Source organism: Anopheles ziemanni, chromosome 3 (genome assembly GCF_943734765.1).
Source record: "Anopheles ziemanni chromosome 3, idAnoZiCoDA_A2_x.2, whole genome shotgun sequence".
Taxonomy (NCBI): Eukaryota; Metazoa; Arthropoda; class Insecta; order Diptera; family Culicidae; genus Anopheles; species Anopheles ziemanni.
The window spans coordinates 28,991,519-29,012,500 of record NC_080706.1 but is presented as its reverse complement, the minus strand read 5'-3'; the positions used below and the strand labels follow the sequence as shown (position 1 = coordinate 29,012,500).

Genomic DNA, 20,982 nt, shown 5'->3' with positions numbered 1-20,982 from the left:
CGGCAACGTGGCCGGGCGCCAGCAGAACCCGCAAGGACCAAACCAGCAGTACTACCCGGGCCAGTCGCAACCGGGCATGCCAGGGCAGCAGCAGCATCAGCAGCAGCAGCAGCAACAGCAGCAGCAACAGCAGCAAGGACCGCAGCAGCCCGGCATGAACCGCAACCCGAACCAGCAACGGCCCATGAACCCGAACCAGCCGATGCCCTCGCAAGCCCAACAGCAGCAGCAGCGTATGGCACAAGGTGGTGTCGGGCCGGGTCAGCAGATGACGCCCCAGAACATGCAACCGTATCCGCCGCATCTGATCGGGGCCTCCAAGAAGCCGCGCTACTTTCTCGCCCTGTTCGACTACGATCCGGCCACGATGAGCCCCAACCCGGACGCGTGCGAAGAGGAGCTGCCGTTCAACGAAGGCGACACCATCAAGGTAGGTATCGATGACGCACACTGCAACCCCGTCCGAGGCATGAGGATCTCCGCTAATTTCTCTCATCCCTCCCCGCCCAGGTGTACGGTGAGAAAGACCCGGACGGTTTCTACTGGGGTGAATTGCGCGGACGCCGTGGGTTCGTGCCGCACAACATGGTCCAGGAGATTGAGGATGGTGCCCAGGGGGGTGGGGTGGGACCGTCGGTGCGTGGCATTAGCCGCGATCGCTGGGGCGACATCTACGCCAACATGCCGGTGAAGCGGATGATCGCGCTGTATGACTACGACCCGCAGGAGCTAAGTCCTAACGTGGACGCCGAGGTGAGGCCCTAGACTAGTGCATTCCCCCTTTCCCTCCCGAGTGGCCACACAGCCACTGTCTATCGACCTCCACAAGCTATCCTCATCGCTCATACCCACCAGACACACACAGGTTTCGGGCCCTACATACTACAGAACATCGTACAGGTATTGCTGACCTCAGAGTCAGAGCCTCCCAAGCGGAGGCTCATTGGGTCGATCGCGGCAATGACCCGCTCCGATACTTCGACATACCACAGCTGCAAGAGTCCTCGGTTAACGATCACAAGAGTTACCTCATTTAGTTTACACGTTCTCTCTGATTCCCCCGATTCATTAGTTTTCTCTATTCCGCTGCATGCTGCATGTTTGCTTTTCGAGACGATTCTATCACGATACTTAGTTCCATAGTTTCGTATCACCCTAGAGAAGAAGAAAAATGCGGTCTTCAAGCTAGTGTTCACTGGCGGTGTTACATTACCACTGCCGGTCCATGTGTGTGTGTGTGTGCCGTGTGTTTTCTCTTTCGTGTCCAACATTGCAACAGAAAACTGGGGTTAGCCAAAAGCCAAAACGCCTTGATGCTAATGTTTCTAACGTGAAGCCAAAGCAGCCGTCTATCCGAAGAGCTCTCTCTCTCTCTCTCTCTTTTCTAAAACCACACAAGCCGAAGCAAATTTCACCAGGCCTAATCGGGACACTTCCATCCGCAGCGAAACCAAAACAAACTTGAAACGAAACAAAACAAGCAAAATAAAACGCCAAACCAAAAATCAACAATCAGAAACCAGAATCATCCCGTAGTGGCATTCGTAATTGACTTATGTGGCTCTACCCCAATTTCTTTCCCGCCCCCTTTCTCACCCCCAACTGCAGGTGGAATTAAGTTTCCAAACCGGCGCCGTCATACTCGTGTACGGCGACATGGACGAGGACGGCTTCTACATGGGTGAGCTGGACGGGGTGCGCGGCCTGGTGCCGTCCAACTTCCTCACGGAAGCCCCGGACCAGTACAGCCAGCAGGGCCCGGCCGGCAGTAACCTCGCCCAGCGTACGCTCAACAGCAGCACCAACCGCGGCCGAGGGATCGGGCCGGGGGCTCGGGGGCCCCCGCCGCCACCGCGGGACGCCATGATGGGCGGCATGGGTGGTATGGGCCAGCGGGGCCCGCAACGGAAAGGTATGTTCGCCCTAGCTCTAGTTCTGGCTCCCGTTCGTTTCGGTAGAGTTCTTACCTTACTACTACACCCTTCTGTTCCGACTCCGTTTTATTCCCCTGTTGCCCTTGTTTTCCACTCCTTTCGTATTGGTTAACTCTATAACGAACGCATTTTACAACTTACGCGTTTACCACTTTACTACTTCGCTCTGTCCTTTTCTCTTTCTGTCTATGAACTTTTTTTTTCTTACTCTTTGTGTCACTTCGTTCGAGTTGTTTCCGTCTTGAAACTAACTCACTTTTCTCCTTCCTACTTTGGTTCCGTTTTATCTATTGAACTTCTTTAATGACTGTTTGAATCGTTCATACAAATTGTTTTAATCATGTTTGTACCATTATAATTTATTCGTAAAAATACCCATAACAGCTTCATCCAACATCTTCCGCTTTTGTTTTCAGTTCACCGCGTTGTGATTATAAGTTTCCGAAAACCTGCTAGCTTCATTTTACCAACCACCCTGTTCTGCGCAATGCCATACGTTCGCCATGTAATCTTGTCGCTTCGGGCAGCGTGTCAGCAAAGCGATTTCATGTTTTCTCTCGCATACCTCATTCAACCAATCATTATCAGTTGGTGCAATTTTTCTCTCAACCGTTTTTTCCATCATGGACCATCTTCTTGGTTTGGTTCATTATTTGACCACTGACTTGCCGCTGGCTGACTCGTATGCTATCACTTTTTTCCATCCCTCTCAGTCCACTGAATGAACTGCAACCCCTTGGATGCTATATTTTAGCCACCCTTTATTTGTTACTTCTTATGGTTTGGAAGCTTCCTCTCTTTCCTTCTCCGTCTCTGTTTTTCTTTCGCTTCCCTCACTACCGGTCCTGATGTTAAATTAAAGAGCATCTTCATCCAAAATGCACCCCCAACACGACGATTCCAGTGGCAAACGTTCGGCGGCTTTCACTATCCATACTGATGTGAATTTCGTGTAAAAAGTGACTTACGTAAAAAAACACGCAAAACCATTCTCTTCCCTCCGTTCACTCATCTTCACAAGAGTCAAAAGCGACAACAGTTTTAAGGAAAATTTCTTCAGAAACACTGAACATTTTCAGTCTTTTACAATACGAAACTCTGCTGCTGCACGGTGAAGCAAATTAAAACAATTACAGAAAACGTACAGATTATTCACGAATTTCGAGTACACTTTATAATAATCCAACCCCAGATCCCAGACAAAATGTTTACGCCATTCGGTTTCGTCTGATGGTTATTTGTTTTGCGAATTCAATTTTTTTTTACTTTTGTTTTTTTTCCTTCTTCTGTACATTTCTCTCATTTTTAAATTGTCTTTAAGTTGACATTAAGAGCACTTTGCCTAATTCTTTCCGTACACACATGTCACTACACATACATGCAACGGGTAGTTAATTTCATAGAATTGCATCAGTGAATTAAACAAACACTGGAAAAATTATCACAACCAGAAGATCGCCAACCAAATTTTGGCCAATTTCTGCTTACTGCGTATATAGATCGAGTACGATCGGCATAGATCATTGAACGTCAAATTAAGAGATTTTTAATCCTATGACTAATGGCGATGCTCGACGTCATCTCATGAGTGTGAAACAGACCTTAAAATATGAAAAAAACACTGCTCAAACTAATTTGCTCGAATATCGCCTCAGCTGATTGATAAAAGCTTCAGCAAGCATTACGCATAACTTACACGAAGTTAATCCGTTAGGGTACTCATGCACTTCCGCCCAGTTGCATCTAGCGTAAAGAAGAAAACGTAACAAAGAAAACAAATAATTTTTCCGTTCCTCACCCTCAGAACACTACTGCTTGATTTGCTTCGAATTCTGTTTTCGCTTTTCAAGTACGTCTTCTATTCTAATGCCATACAACGATGTTTTGTCTTTGTCCAAAAAGACGTTTTTTCGGAAGAGGAATAGATTTTAAGAAAAGTCTCTAATAGTATCTTATCCGCAATCCGCTCCTAGATATTGTCTTATATATTGTCCTTTAATGGTTGATATCGCTGGTCAGATTGAACAGCAACAGCGATATGCCTATACTATATAATAGGAATAAAGTACCTCCGTACCCGTAAGCAAACGTTCATCGAAACTACTATGCCATTGTGCAGGTATCACAAGTTGAAAGTGTACCAAAAGCAAAAGGCAAGAATAATTTATCTAAGAAGCTTTAAATGTTCAGTGTGCGCACCATTTTCAAACTATCTCCTTTCTGTTTTTCTCCTACTTTGCTGCTAAATTACCTCTTAAATTTTCACTACTTTCTCTGTGCCTCTATTCGTGTGACTCCAACTTCTAACCCCCATTGTCGCATCGTATTACATTCGGTTCGTTTCGATTCGAGCCCTCTCATCATGCCACCGCCCCGTCGGTATCGGTAACCTGTTGATACCTTCAACTTCATAGCATCTTGTTCCCCTAGTTACCCATGTTTCGTTCATCATAACTTGTATGGTGTTGTATTTGCCATGTTTCCAAATCAAACCCCTTACTGGACAACCTTTTTGCTCCCTCACTTAGTGAAAATCACTATAACAAAGTTTTATTTTCTGTGTTATAAGATAAACCAAAAGTAAGCCACCCTAGTTAAATGATTTTCGATCCTAGTTATTCTTTTCTAACGTTTTACCTCATATCTGCATCGTTTACATTTAAATCTTTTCTTTGATATTTCTCTTTCTTCATGCCAAATTCTTTTTTAAATATTAAGTCCATCTTTCGATACACTTTGATTAAATGATGTTCCGGCAGGTTCGAAACTGCGCTTAAAATCATTAGCACATTTTGTCATCATCACTCGAAGATACCAAAGAAGATGTTCTGATCGTGGATCATAACACGCTTTCGTGCGAGTGCACGTCCTGTATAACGTCTGGCCTTTGATGTGTTCGAGGTGTGTGTGTGTGTGTCTGTGTCTATTTTTGTCTTTTTATTTAATATGTTGTCTTTTGCCAATGACTTTTACAACGAGATGCTTATATTGATCAAACTGAACTCAAAATTGTTATTCAACGACCGATCCAACACACACCGTCGCACATACGCAAACACATTGTTCTACAACTTGCCTGGACATCATTTAAGCCAAAGCTGTGTTGTTATTTTTATTAGTACCTTTTTATTACGAATTCTCTGCTCTGCTGTGGTAAATGTCAAGTCTTAATGTTGTTTGTTGCTAGATGCTCGCCCTTCTTCCCCTACACTGTTAGACAACACGGGCCACCCTGCCCTCGATCACCAAACGCAGGTAACTACTAAAGCGTGAAGAAGCGAAAAAACATGTATCAAGCGTTCTGAAATACAATGTTAGAGCCCTACTCAAGAAAACATTCTTGTGATCCTAATGTGGGCTAGTGGTATGGTACGATGGGATCTCAGTGCAGGCTTGCTTGCAGAATGAAAAACGTACTACAGATCGAAAAACGAAACGCATCCCCGTGGGGATGACGGATGCCAGATGGATAACCAACGTCGATTATGAATTTCATACCGTACCTCGAGCACGAATCGTTAAAAACCTTGCATTCAAATCAAACAAAAGAAACTTCAACTGGATCGTAAATGTTTTATTTGCGAAAGGCTATTCCTGTACTCGCAACACACCGATAAAAAAACGAAATTCATTTTCCGACGTTCGTTTTTCTATGCGCTCCGTGCCGTTTTGGTTTTTCCACCCAATACCTTACCGCCAAAACCAAAACAATCGCTGCTCGTGCCTCTGACCAACTCTGCTAACACCTAGCTGCCCACCGGAAAATAACCTCCATGTCAAACCGTACAAACAACCACTGTCGTCCACCCAAACCGAACTACTCTACACAACCAGAAATTTGCAATAAAATGCACTCACACAATGCACCACAACTACCATGTGTCGCAAACCCTTTTCAGGTCAAGTATTTACGAGGGAACAATAAAAAAAACTCTACGAGCTTACAACTCTTTATTTGTTTCAAACCTAGGAAGATGGTTTTCCGTTACGCAATTTATTTTCTTTTCATTGTTTATCAATTTGACATTTTTTTTATAGTATTGCTATTGTTGCTCTATTGTTGTTATTGAAAATTGTTTTTTAAGTGAAACCTCTCCTTCTGCAGTGTGCTTTCGTTTACATTGAATACCAAGTTTGCCTCAATGTTTCTCAAACACTAGATTTTACTAACGCGTGTCGTTAAAGATTTTAAAGAACATATTTAGACAGTACCATATATATGGGCGCCATTCAATCACGCTTCCATTATCTTTTGATGCCGCAATGTCCTTACGTTTCCTTCACATCTTACATCAATCCAAGATAACGGTCTATCCTTTAATTTTCAAGTACCCTTGTGATTTTGTGTTTGTTTTTCGGTAAATCTTTTCTTGATCTACTTATGTATATCTTTTCTCATGTAGTGAACATCCTTTTCCAAAAATTTCTATGAACCTGTTTCTTCAACATCTCAGATCTGTTTTTCTAATCTTTGATGTTTTGACCCTCCCCAGGTGTTTTAGAATGGATAATAAAAGCTCTAAAAGCTCCGTCTTATTAGTTATCCGTTCTTTGATCATAGATGTGTTCTATCTGATTCAGTGATTTGTTGTTACTATTTGTCGGATCTACACGTTGAAACAATACTACGCTATATTTATTAGATCTTTCAGTGCTATTAGAAATATATAACATTCAATTAAAACGATACGATTCAAATTTGGTTCAAAACATCTTTTATTGATTGAGACATTGTGAGATTTTACTACTAAACATTGAGAGATTCTATTACAGTTAATCCTTTCTGCTTCTTGAAGGCAATCGTTCAATATATCTATTGAAAAATAACCAAAACTGTTTTGTGCATGGCTTTTATCCGTGTGTTTTTCTTGTTTCACACTTTCAGTTAACCCTATGCTATAAAGTGACATCATTTAGCATCATATTGAAGGAATCTCATGAATGATTCATACAGATTATATCTTAAATGCGCACTGCACTCCATTGAAAAATGATGTCACCTACCTTCACAGCAGTTGGAAAATTTAGTTTTGATTACAAATCAGAAGAGACATTTATTAAAAGGGCTGTTCGAAACTGTTGATTTAGTTTTACTTTCATGTTTCCTTATTTTATGCTGGTGCTTATCACTTCGCCGTGTCATTGCTGTTGCACGCTACAAAACTGTGCATTGCGATGCATCTATACTAACCAAATCAACATGACAAAAAGTTTAGTGATTTTCATATATTCTGAAAATTCCTTTTCTTACTATATCTATCATTTGAAAGCTGTGTCAATTTCGTATAATTTAAAAATTTTCTATTAATTGATTTATTTTGATGTACCTCTTCAGTTGCATTCATCCCATACTGCGTTCGTAAAAAGGATAGATTCGAGAAAAAGAATATACCGAAAAAGACATCAAACATGTACCAACCAATAAGACATACACAGCTTCTCGCTATCAATGCGCCACTCAAAGCATTCCATCGTGCAACAGATGAAACAGCATTTCGTGCTAGAAGTACACTAAAACGAACTTAAATATAACAACCTACCCAAAGGGATGCCCCCCTCCCCCCCAAAAACGGTAGAGTAAAGTGTTACACAGCTAGTATCGGTAATCGGGACCCCTTCCCATCGCAGGTGATGCACATCACACTGACACGACAAGATGTAACAAAAAAAACACAGCTAGCCCACCACAGTCCAAGAAATGTCCTGGATCGCCAGAAGTGCTACGGCCGAACACACCACCGCAATTTGGTACCATGGGCAGGGATGTCTACGTACTTTTTTTAGTAGAAAACTGTGAACAATCTGTCCATCCAACTGTCTGCCTCTAACCTCTCTGTCAATCTATCTGTCTATTTTGTCTGCTATTCGTCTGCCTGTCTGTCCGTCTGTGCCTTTTTTCTCTCTCTCTCTCTCTCTCTTTATATATGTCTGTTCTTATCTGCCTGGCTAGTTGTCTGTTTCGTTCAGTGTACTATTGCGTGCTGTCCAACGACTCCTGTGAGCAAAAACCCTGCCGAAGTAAAAACAGAAACCCCAGAACAGCGCCAGTGTGCGAAAAACATTTGCTTTGTTTTGCGTTTTCCCCCCTGGTCTGTTCGAGGACGAAAGAGTCCTCACCCTTCGGAACAAGCTTCAGAACTTTGGTATTTTCCAATTCCTCAAAGAAATGTAAACAAAGAATAGCCGTTCGTAGCCGATAGGTCGGGCCGGGTGAAAAAGGCTGTTGCTGGCCTATCAATCACTTTGAACTCAACTGTCACGGACAAGTTGTTCCACGTGCTAGCCGGCACCTGTTGCCCACCCCGCGCCAGGTAGATGTGTTCGGTGTGTGGATGTAAGTGTGTTTCGGTGTCCTAGCTGTCAATGTGTGTTCGTGTATCACAAGCGTAACAACATGTTTCGGTTTCCATTTGATTTTCCTATTTTATTTGTCTGTAATACATCACAATTCCTCCCCCTGCGTAGAAAACCGTGTCGATGTAGTAGTAGATTGAGCATTCGATGGTACCGTAGCGACTATAAGTACTTTTTCCGTCTGTATCTCCCCCCTTGCACCGATATTTGTACACGCCGATGTGACCCCGTTTTCCGGGATGGATTTAAAACACCAACCAAAGCGCCCAACTCAACTTTAAATAATTTTAACCATTTTCGATAGACTTTCCACTTTCCTGTCTAATTCCTGACCCACTGATATCCGTGTCTGACTAAGCTTCGCTGTCATTCGTTCGTCACGTTAAAAAGATGAACGGAAATGATCCGAACTGGGAAAAGTTAACGTTTCTTTCGTCGACGGACGATTTATGGTGATTCATTTTATTTTTCTGCTGGTACATTCATGGTTTAAACAAATTCCGTGTTTCCGTTAGACTCCAGCAATGTTTCTCGTCGACAGTCCGTACCGTCGATATGATATTGCGCCAGTGCTTATTGAACTGGCAAGCGTCTGGCCGAAGAAGACGGATGAGAAATTCTTCTTTTCGCAACATTCTACCATTTTCTTCAAGAACCACCCCATAAAAAATGCCTACCGTTAGGGAAATGGCCGCTGTTTGGGAGGTTGGCAAAAAAGACGGCAGACGGCAAGTAAAGTGTTCCATCAACGGAATATCCGATTTATCAACAGAGCGAACCCGAGATGGCAGAGGCTGCCGGATGCCATCGGGACGTCGAACCATTAGCGACAAATGGGATAGGAGCATTTGTTGGGGGCCATTTTTTTGCGAATTTTCCTTGAACGATTTTTCCTACCGAAGGCGTCTTCGGCGGGGAAGGAAAAGTAATGATCGCCTTTTTGATTATTTTTCGCCTTCATTTTCCGCTCCTTACCGTTTTGTGAGTTTGTGTGTGTGTATGGATGTTGATAGTGCTGTTGCCACTGTATCGTGTGTCGGTGTCACAATTTATCCTGACCTTGCTGTATCCTTGCACCCGCGCGTTGATAACTCCAAGGCGCGATAGCATCGGGGTGTCGGGAGAACATTTACTTCCGATCTTACTGGTTCAATTCATCACTATTCGTCAAGCTGTCGTCCTGCAGCGCCGTTGCGGTCGCCATCATCGTCAGCTCCACAGGACAGCAGCCGACATCATTTCGTTCGATATCCTCCTCGTTATCACTACCATTTCCAGCAAGCAAGCAAGCAAACAACCAAGCAGGGGCGGTAGGGTCGTATCAACTTTTATTGACGATCGCCTCGTTCTCCTGTGCTCCTAAAACCTTCGTCTATCACTCTTGGGAACAGTCACATGGCAGCGTGAAACCAGATCCTTCAGAGACAGTGTCGTTCAAGGAAGCTGATATCTCTCGGCGAATGTGATACGATAGGATGACATGCGCGAGGATGATTTCGGGATTGTGATCCACCCTTGCTCTTTTCTTTGGGATAATGATGGATCATTGCGAAACAAATATCTTCTTACATTTTTTTTTGTAGTTTTGGAAAACATTTAAGCAGGAGTAAAATTCTTGCAAATATGTAATAACGATTTTTATAAAAAAAAGTTGAAGGTACAATTTTATTCAACTTTTGAAAAGTATCTATCACACATATCATTTGGAGTTTAAAGTGGTTCAAAAACTTGAAACAAACTATACAACGGAAATGTACCAATTAAAACAGAGTTAACGAATGCGGACCTAACTTCTGACCGCTTTTTCATTCGAACCACTACTGTAATCATATACTCTTAGTCGTTGGGTAGAAGATGCAATAAAATCGGCCAACCAGAAGCCCATCTTCACGATTCTCCATCTGCTTCGAGGAAATAATACCCGGGTTACCAATTCACGTTACAATTTATAAAAAACAATTATAAAATACATAGTTTCAACCAGCACAACGCCTGCGGTCTGTTCGGTCTGAAACATTGGCAGCGCCATTTCATGCCACGTGGTGGCACGTTTTATTGCCCTTCCGCCATTTTAAGGGTCCAATGTGGCAAGGATGCCGTATTTTAACGAGTAGTGTTTCACTTTTATAACTCGCATAAGCCGATGGCCAGCGAAGCTTTAATTTGGTAGTGCAACAGCAACGTTTTGAAAACATACCGCGCGCGAATTTATTATCGTCTAGTCGACAGAAGCTCTACGGAAATCCCTAGTGTAGTTCAAAGGAAACTTTAGAAACATTTGCTAGAAAGGGCATTTCAATTGAGATATTAGAATAGTACTGTCGATACCAAATGATTATTATTACTTTAGCAGCTAGACATAAAAGACTACATCATGCTCACCCTAGTCCAGCTTCCTCTCGTAGTGCTCAAACTCACTGTGTGTACGGCACATTTTTGGACTTGAAACTCTAGTTTAAGTGCTCTAGCGTTCATGTGTTCATGTTTCTTATAGCGTTTTGTTACATATTTTAGCGTTTCTAGTTAATTTCGTTCTTCTTGTTTAGCACGGTTAAATTGTTTGTTTGCATTTATTTTAATGTTATACTTCCGTCTTTGTTTTTTTTTTATTATTAATAACCTCTCAATGTTAGACAATTAATTATTCATTCTAGTCATTCCAATATTTCGCTCCCGTATTTAATTCCGTTTTGACATTTATTCGAATAGTTGCAAGCTCTATTCGTGTAGATGTGTATTTAATTGCAGTTTACTTACAAACTTGATAAGTGATAGTCTTACATGAATTTCTTGTTCAGCTCAAACATTTCCCTAACCGATGCAATATTTCCTTCAACCAACCTTTTTATCGAATGAAGTTCTAAGAAATTTATGTTTCAATCGTTTTTTTTATGCCAACTGCCCACAAGCGCAACAACCTTTAAAAATACCAAACTCACTCCAATACACCCAGCTATTGTAACATGCTGAAGATGTGAAGAGGTTCCATCTGATTTTCCTTAAAACAGAACACTTCCTACCATTGGCTCGTAATCTTAACCTTACCACTGGTAAACTGTAGAACGAAATTTTATTGCATCCTAGGCGAGCTTTACCAGCAATTTGTGCGTCTTTTTGATCGTGCTACAAAATCATTGTCCCTCCCTGTCGGCTCTTCGCAGCTCTACACCTTTTTTGCACTCGACCAATTTTCGTGCTTGAAAAGGACAACGTTCTTCAAGCTCTACCGTGCCCCTGGTTCTTACTAGTCAAGATGTTGGCCAGCCGCTCCTTCCCGTACGTTCGTTTGTGAATTTAATTGAAAACTCTGCCCCTTTTGAGAGTCGCTATGACAAAAAATTAGAACGACCCAACGAAGAGCAGCACCGAGCGAACCCCATGGCGAAAACGACAAACCCGCAGGCATCATCTCCTATCTATTTTCGGTTTGCCCGTAAGCAAGAAAACTGGACAAGAAAATCGAATAAACTGCTAGCAGTTCTATTCAATCCCCGCTCGCCTGCTTCCGAACCCTCCCTTCCGGGTATCCACCGTTTGCCTTTCCGAACATATGCGACGCGCAAGTGCAGTTGCAAAAGTTTTAAATTGAATTTTCATGCAAATGACCAAACCACTTACATTGCGTTCGCTTCTTGCTTGGCAGCTTGGGAAACGTGGCCAGCCCGCAAGCCAGCAAGAGAAGTACAAATACTATTTTACCGGGTGCCGCCATTACGTTGGTTCGCGCTGGTGAGTTGGGTTTTGCGATGTGCAAGGAATTTTAATGGCCTGCATTATTGCTGTTGAACTGCGTGCTTTTTCGCACGTGATTACCTGTATTCGGTATTACTTCCTACCTTGCTGGTGCGATGTACTTTTTACACAATTCACTAAAGGAAAAGAGTACTACATTTTTATCCTTAATATACATCTGTTAACAAATTATTTTCACCTTTTCTGGAATATAATAATATTTAGCGCGATTGTTTAGCGCTATCTTCTCGTTTTTATTTTCCTATACAAACTCACAACTAATAGGTATCGTCGCCGTTTTGCGTCACATGCATTTGTTTGTTAGTCCTGTCTGTACGATTGTTTGTTCTATCGTTCTTTACCGATTTCATTATTCTTACGCTGTTTATCAGCCAACCCTGTTCTATAGTCTTATAAGCGGCCATCCTATTAAACCGTTCCAACTTGCTAGCATTTTTTGCCGTTCTTAGTTTGGGTTTCCTTTCTCGTTCCTTAGTGCAGCTTTAGTTTCCACAGTCTTTAAACTACGTGTTTGGTTTTATTCATTGTTTTCATTCACTTCTTGTTTTCCATCAATACCACTCACTGTGAACTTATTTCCTGTTCTACTCTCTACACCCGTTTTTCATTGTGTTTTTCTTTTTCCTCCTTTGCCTTTCTATTGATCTCCCACTATTTCATTTTCACTGTTACTCTCACGCTCTTTCTCTCTTTCTACTTTTGTCCTTTCATCCAAAATATTCTCTTACCACATCACAGTTCGTTAGACAGTTCGATTACACTTGCTTACCAGATCCAGTTACATTATGGGGTTCACTGTTGAATGGTTTTAATTGAGGAAAGTTATTTTTAAGTTGCGAAGTTGCGTATAAGTTCATTGACACTTTTCGACAGTGTCGCTCGTTCACAACGCGTTCCTGTGGCGGAGATGAAGAAACCGCGAAAACCCTACTACATTACAATGGCACCGCGTTATGGCCGGCGTGAAATTTATACCATTCTCTCAGCGTTGACATTTGTCTTTAGTGATGTAAACGCCCACGGCTACACCGTAAGTGCACAGTGTTACAATGCTAATTTCCTGTTTTCTTTCCATCGCCCAAGTTGCTTCCGAGTTATGTTTCTAGAACATTTTCCAGTTTTTGATCTCATCTACCATATTTATACCATTTACATGCCGGTCAACTAGAACATTTTTGTTGATAGACCGGTTTCTTGAAGCTTGCTTATTTCGTTTGTGTTCTCGCCCGGCCGTTAGCGGTTTCTAGTTTCCGTTGTTTTTAATTTTGATGCATTTTTTTTCAAATTGATACTGCCGTTCCCAACGACAACTCTTGGTCGTTCGCCCCGTCAGAAGCATAGTATTGCTTCGAGCGGCTCCTAGAGCTGTTAAGTAGTGTTGCGACGTTGAAAGATTGTTTTTGACCTTTGCGTTGATTTTTTCCCCAATTCTAGCCATCATGAAAGGATAGCAGAACGTTTCTACTAATGTGCAGGAATATGAGACTTTTTTTATTGCATTAAATGATTATTTTTAGTACATGCACCATCTTGAAGTGCCCCAATTTACTCAGGAGTACCAACAACACGTGCTGTATCAGAACCCCTCCCATACGTACACACATACACAAACACAAACAAGCACACATAATCGCGTACACCATGGACAACTATCTTTGTATATGTCGACATGTCTGTTTATTTTCTCTCTCAAAACACGGGCTGGCGGGTTGGGCGGGGAGAGCACAGCAGTAGCGAGTGTTCGATAAAACTATGTTTGCATACTAACGGAAGATGGTGCGGTTTTCTAGGGGATGTCGGGGATAGGCGGGATGATCGGTCAAGGGATAGGGATCGGTGGTAATGTCGGCGGCATGACCGGCATGCAGCAGCAGCAGCAGCAAACACCGATGCAGCAACAGATGCAAACCCCCATGCAGACGCCCATGCAGCAGCAGCAACAGCAGCAACAGCAGCAGATGCGTAACAACCAGCAGCAACAGCAGCAGCCGATGATGCAACAGTCCCATCTGCAGCAACAGCAGCAACCGGCACCGCAGCCCACGACGACCGCCTCCTCCGGCGGTCTCTTCTCCAATGCGTCCAACCTGCTCTCCGGGGCAGCCGGTGCTGCTACTGGCGGTCTGTTCGGCAAAAAACCCGCCGCCCAGCAGCAGCAACAGCAGCAGCAACCGATGCAGCAGCAGTCCTCCGGGCCGTTCGGTGGCTTCGGCATGGGAGGCGGCGGCCAGCAGCAGCAGCAGCAGCAGCAACAGCAGCAACCTATGCAGCAACAGCAGCAGCAACCCGGCGGCCAACCGGGTCAGCAGCAGCCCGGCGGGCCCAACATCATGGGCAAGATCCAGGAGATGGCAGCACCGGGCGGCGATATCCTATCCAAGGGCAAGGAGCTAATATTTATGAAATTCGGTCTCGGTGGTAAATAACCCCAGGCGTTTGATTATGATTATCGTTACGGTTATTATGCTTATTGTATCTACCAATCCGAGGCGGGGCAGCAGCGAACGACCGCCCGTCTCACCATCCGGTTCACCGTTCGGCTGCACTAGAACTGCGAGTGTGGCACGTGTTCACGGAACATTAAACAAACAAAGAAACAAAAATCGAGGAAAGCAAACACTACACCCAACGCAAGTATAACAAAAGACAAATATCAAACAAACGAAGGAAACCCTACCGACCCAAAATGGCTCGCACGCGCTATTTTTCACCCGCTTCATTGTTGTTCCACGCGATCTGGCCTGAAGACTTGAAGGCTGCTGCTAGATTTTCGACTACAATACCGAGTGAGGAGTATTTTCCGACGTTTCCAAGGCGATCAGGCCGGATGTTACACGTTAATTACTTGAGCTCTTACCCTAACCACGCAATCGCACGCGCAATTATGTATTACTTCCAATACACACACACATACACACACACATACATACACACATAAACACACACGTGGATTGAAAAACGTACACAATATACACACGTCGTCCTGGTGGGCAAAGAACGTAAGCAACATAAAAAGACAGTATAAAAGAGAAAAACAATAGTAAATTCTAACCGTAAGCTGTAGTTAGCGAGATATACTTACAAGAACAAATAAAGAACAGATAACAGAAGCGACACGCTTTTCAAACCGTGTAGAACAGAGACAGATAGATTATGCACCCAACAAAAGTACGGTAGCGAGCGAAGTAGCGAATTGTATTTGTTTCGACTGGTTTTGTTTTTGTTTAGTCCTTCATCCTGCCAATAGTAGTAAAGTGACAGAGGAACTAAATATATCTCGGAATGAGTCTACTGTAAATACGTGTTTCTTGAATGCCTGTGCAACGCGAAAGCTTTTCCACGTTCGTCCTTAGTCTAAAGCTTTCGCCGTGCATAACAAAGGATTGTTTTTTGTGGCTGTTTAGCTTAGGTTGTCTTTTGTCCTGTTTTCTGTCCGATGAGTTTATTGCGCCACAAAATGACGGCGGACCGCAAGACAAGACGTAATTTACGTATAGATAATCCTAGTAGCTAATAGTGTTACCACAGCAACTTACGCACACAAACGTTGGAAGAAATTTGTTAGTCGGTGTTTGCTTACGTTACTTCGTGTTGGGCTAGGTCCTTTTCATGCTACTGCTTGGGAAATGTTTTATCTTTCTATATATCATAAAAAAAATACACACATACAGATGCTACTCTCTATCTCTCTCTCTCTCTATCTATCTACCGGTGCACCTGCATTCCCACGGTCGCCATGTTTGTTTTCTGCCTTTTTCATGTCATCGTTGTTGAACCGGTCGAATGGTTAGGAAGTAGGAAAAACAAAAGTCCATCGAGGAAACGCTCCAGTTTCGTTACCTGTACCTTTCTAGTTTCAATTCGCTTACTGTAAGTGCTTTCTCGAGTATCTGAGTGTGTGGAGTAACGTGCTACAATCACAAAATAAACAAGTGAGAAAACAGAAAAAATAGGATATAGAAGGATATAATCTTACCATTAGTGGTACGCGTTCGAGGTGAGAAATCGGATGCAAAAGATACAAGTTTAGCTAATCGTTATTTAAAAAGTGGAAAAACATATACACACACGCACATATACATACATACTCAAACACACACATACACACACACACAATCATACAAATATATCTAAATACAGACACTCATCAAACCAGGCATGTTTCTTCATCAAAAAGTATTCTATTTGTTATTCTAGCTAAAATACAAACAAAGATAAGAAAAAACCGACGGGACAAGCCGTTAAAAATCATTCCAATACCAATTCTGACAGCGGCGACATACATGCATATATACGTACATACATTCATACATACAAACATTCATACATACCCCCGAAGCAAGGACAGAAATATGTTTCGCATTTCAATAATCTCGTCTGTGCGGCTCGAGACGAAAACAATCGAAAAGTTGTTAAGTGTTGTTAAAGGCTACATAAAAACTAATAATTAATCCAACATACACACAAACACACACTTACACACAAACACTTACACAAGTACACACATACATAAAACACAACACAGAAGAAGGATACAGCAGTCAGGAAAACAGACAATTGAGTAGAAACCGCTAAGTGTAACTGTCGCCTGACAATTCCTGATGTGAAGGAAATCGCGGAAAAGTAAAGGTGTAAAAGATAGAACAACACTTTTAGCAGCCTGAAAAAAAAACAGTAAGATTGCGAACTAGATTGTGACCGCGACGGATAACGAAGGCGAGAATAAGAAATACAAAAGCATACAAATCTTAAGTAAATCGAATGGTGATATTTACATTTAGAGCGAATCGTAACTCATATCATTCCCAAAACAAAAACCATACATACCGCAGACAAACACATCCATGTACTGTTGATGCTGGGTTGAGGCAAACGTATAAAAAACCTACAAAAAAATCGTTTTTGGCGACCATATCGTGCTAAGTGGTAAATTCAATGGAAGCATGTAACACGATCTATCTCGGTGAATTGGTTACGGTAAGATAAATACTTCGAACCCCCAATTGCAGTCCATGCGAATTAAACCGGAAGTCAAAATAATACCAAAAACTAACAGAAAAAACCAAACAGAATACATTAATCAAACTAATGCGCCATGTTCACATCAAGCTTCTTTAAGTGCGCCGTTTCACGAGGGCGCAAAGAGAAGTCCATGCGTTGCAATATGGCAATGGAGGAAAAGACAGAATAGCGGAAAAAGCGTATCGTTGGAAAAGTAAAAAAACAACAGAGACAAAACAAGATGCAGACCAGACACACCGTGCGTGATCAACTCGCAAAGTAGATTAGTGTTATGTAAAGATTCCAAACAAAGTCTATCAAGGATGAATGAAAATACAAAATCCATATAAAATAGAGAGAGAAAAACCGTATGTCGATATGCTGGTTAGACATTTACCGATATGAGTTATGAATACCCTACACCACGTGGGACATATGATGATGCACGAGAAAAGCTAGGAAGTAAAGAAATTAAACAATTGTATCTAATAAGCGCGTCTTTAGCACAATACTAATATAAATAACGATCGTTTTCGTCAAGTCGCAGGACATTCAACGGTGGACATTAGCAGCAACATAGCCACCGGTGCAGTTGGTAAGAGTGGTTAGTAAATAGACAGGGCGTGGGCGAATCGGGAACGTAGTACCAAGTGTAATGGTTTAGAAGTAAACGGGTTGTTTAGGGGTTCGACAAGCAAAATAGCAAACAATGTATTGTGCAAATATCTTTACCACTTAAATTTATCGCTACCCAAACAAAAAACAAAACCATCTGCTAATAAACTGGATTGAAAATCTTTACAATCGGATCGGTAAATTGCTTGTTATGGAATCGTATTATTCGTAGGGTGTTTGCTGCGAACGCTAGGAGGCAAAACAGCGTGGTTCGACGGGGTGGTCGTTAGTCGGTGGCCTGATGGTAAAAGGCGCTAGAATCAAACACAACGCTAGACTCGACGGCAAAATGGCCAAAAATCGTTGTCCGGTTCAAAAGAACGACAACTGTGCATTCAGGCAAACAGTCAGCATTGTTGTGACCTCCTTGTTGTTGGAACGTTTTCCCCGGTGGACAGGTTCGTTGCTCCGGTACGTTCTCTTTCTCGTTACCCATCTTTTCGCCTTCCGTTATGTGGGTCATGTTTTGGGTTGTTAATTTCCTACCTTAGAAGAGTAACACTGACAGTTGTTATAAATTAATGGAGAGTCATGGAGAAGCATTGTTGGTATAAGTCCGTGTTGCATCTGGTGGGATGAGATAAGGTAGATTACAGCAAAAAAAGACATATGCGTAGGAAAACGAAAAAAAATAACAAAGGAATTTGAACAAAACAACTGCTTGTTTTTTTCTTTCATTGCATGCAGAGGAGAACTGCCCCCTCTAGTGTAAATTCAAGTAAAATTATTATCAAGCAAAGATTCTGTCAGAACCGATTCGTGACAATTAAACATGGTGTAAAATTTGGCACGGAAAACAGAAAACAGTAACTCTTTATCATCAAACTAGAAATATACGCAAGAAAAAAAACTAATACAAGAGTCTAGAATGCTACTTAAAAATCAGTCGAAAAACAGAACATATTGGATTAAACCACAATAAGTAGACCACGGTAAAGTAACACGGAGTAAACGTCTGCGAAGGGGGGGTAATGTAATTTCCAGTAAACTAACGAGAATCAACATCACAAGCCGAAAGAAATGGATAGGATAGGACTGTAAATATAAATTTAAAAACTGCGCATAAACGCGTACACTACAGACCACTGAACAGACGACAACCGAATCTTATAGTATAAAAATAACAGTACGATAACAACCAAGACAGCAGTATTGTAATCGCGTGAGAAAAACGTTAGATCCGGAAAACGCTGCTTTGATTGCGAAGCATGCTGCAACTCCATGAATATGGTGCTGTGTACATTTCCACAAAAAAAAACTCCACCAGATTAAGGATCATAGTTTCGCGTCTCGTTCGTGCGTAGTTTTGGCTGGCAATTGTGCGACAGAATCGTATCAACAATAAGCACACGGAGTAGACACCTTTAAACGGCTGACCGCATCGGGTGAGGATAAACGAAATGAATTCAAAAGTGAAACAAAGAAAAAACGACCACAAATGTTTACCCACCATAATTAAATTGAACATATTTACAAATAAATTATTGAAACTTATTCATTAAAAGAAGGAAAAGAAAACCAAGAGAATACGGATAAGTAAACCTGGCCAGCACGAGCATGGTAAATGAGATCTCCGGGTGGCTGTCGTTCAGTCAGATATAGAAGTGATATGAGATAAGTACCCGACGCAAAGGCTTGTTGGCGGAAGGAAGATTAAAGGCACAAGAATACGAGCGTGTGGTCAAAGTATAAATACCCCCATCACCAACTCACCGCTTTATTCTGCAGGTCGTCAAAAACACAAGCGGTGAAACGACACTGGTGGCAGTCGAAGAAAGTTACAATCCACTACAATAAAAAATGACACCTACATAAACACTTTAATGCTTAAAATATTCACCGTTAGGCCAGTACTAAGGCGTACGTTTGCGTTACGATGGACACCATGAGTGCTGAAAGCGGCACTTATAAACTGCTTGTTTTGGGAAAATTGTCATAAAAAAACGAACATAATTCCCCACACAGAACACACACAGAAATTAAGCGCCCCGTCGGCTTAACTGGGGATGGTGAACTGATAAGACAGTTACGATGAACATATAAGTTCAGGGTGAATCTTGAAAAAAAACGATAAAATGAAACAACTTGTGCACCATCCTACAAGAGGGCATATCCTGCTTAACTAGCCATTAGTGAGCCAACAACTTACAATACACGTAAAACCCACGTGAATGCTGACGCGCGTGCTCAGGCAAACTATTGTTTTCGTGAACGAGAAAAACTAAAGAAATAAACCAGAAAGCATGATAAAAAAAACGCAAGTGAAACGCACATAAACAATCGGCGTACATCGTTGTGCGATTACCAGCTGCTCCGTTTTAGTGGGAAGCAGCCTTGACTTTATCTTCTCGAAACTTTCCGCCATTCTCATGTCACTGCTCGAAAAGCTCACTTCACTATGTTTTCCGATAACAAGGCCATCCTTTGCGGACACAGCATTACTCCTGAACTCCTTAGTTTCAAAATGCACATCCATTTGTACACACACACACACGCATATACTCACACTAACAGGAAGATGACGCTCTTCGGATTGGCATACACTGGGTCGTGGTGGCTTCCAGCGGTAAGCAGAAAGAAAGTAGAAATATGTAGTGGAAGTTCGCTTCGGAATTCCCTTTTCGCGTGCGCGGTGGTTTACTACGATCGATCGATTGAATAACTGTTATACGGCTGTCGTACAGCACGCTGCCACTACTGTAATCGCCATGCTCTTCGTAAATCGTAAGTACACGCCCGTTCTAACACTCATTCTCGTCGCTGTATTGGCTTTCGATTGCGTATGTTACCAAAAAAAACTCCTTGAAACCGCCACAAGCTATTCGCGATCGAACTGGACAGATACATGACCAGCTAACGACTTGGCCATGCCGGTGAAGATTAACGATTGCGGGCTGAATTGCTATTTTTTTTATTTTCCAAATTTACTTACTTACTTTTCGTTGTGCAACTTGTTTTTTACACCTTTACACCATTCCTCAGCTATTGATACTTACTTGCAAAAAAAACATAAAATAAAAAACCAAAAATCAAATTACACCTTAACTTACACCTTACACCCAACAAACAAACCAAAACCAAACAATGACAATCGTCTATTATTTTACAACCGTTTACAGTCCATTTTCAAACCTCCCCCCGTATTCTAGGGCCGAACGATTGCAGATTGGCATAAGCGAGGCGGGCGAGTTGTGGAGCGGACAAACAAACACGCATTACAAGCAAACACCCCACACGTCACTCTACACAGAAACAATTGAACACT

General features: G+C 42.3%; 1 protein-coding gene across 1 annotated transcript in view; it reads left to right on the top strand.

The window, feature by feature from the left end:
• Positions 1 to 14,467, top strand: part of LOC131289439 (uncharacterized) — a 59,906-nt gene extending 45,439 nt beyond the window's left edge. The window contains exons 15-19 of the mRNA XM_058318697.1: positions 1 to 430; positions 511 to 753; positions 1,609 to 1,912; positions 5,122 to 5,189; positions 13,832 to 14,467. The exon at positions 1 to 430 is cut by the window's left edge and continues 23 nt beyond it. Coding sequence (XP_058174680.1) covers positions 1 to 430; positions 511 to 753; positions 1,609 to 1,912; positions 5,122 to 5,189; positions 13,832 to 14,467 — 1,681 coding nt within the window. The remainder of the gene's footprint in view (positions 431 to 510; positions 754 to 1,608; positions 1,913 to 5,121; positions 5,190 to 13,831) is intronic.
• Positions 14,468 to 20,982: the final 6,515 nt, after the last annotated feature.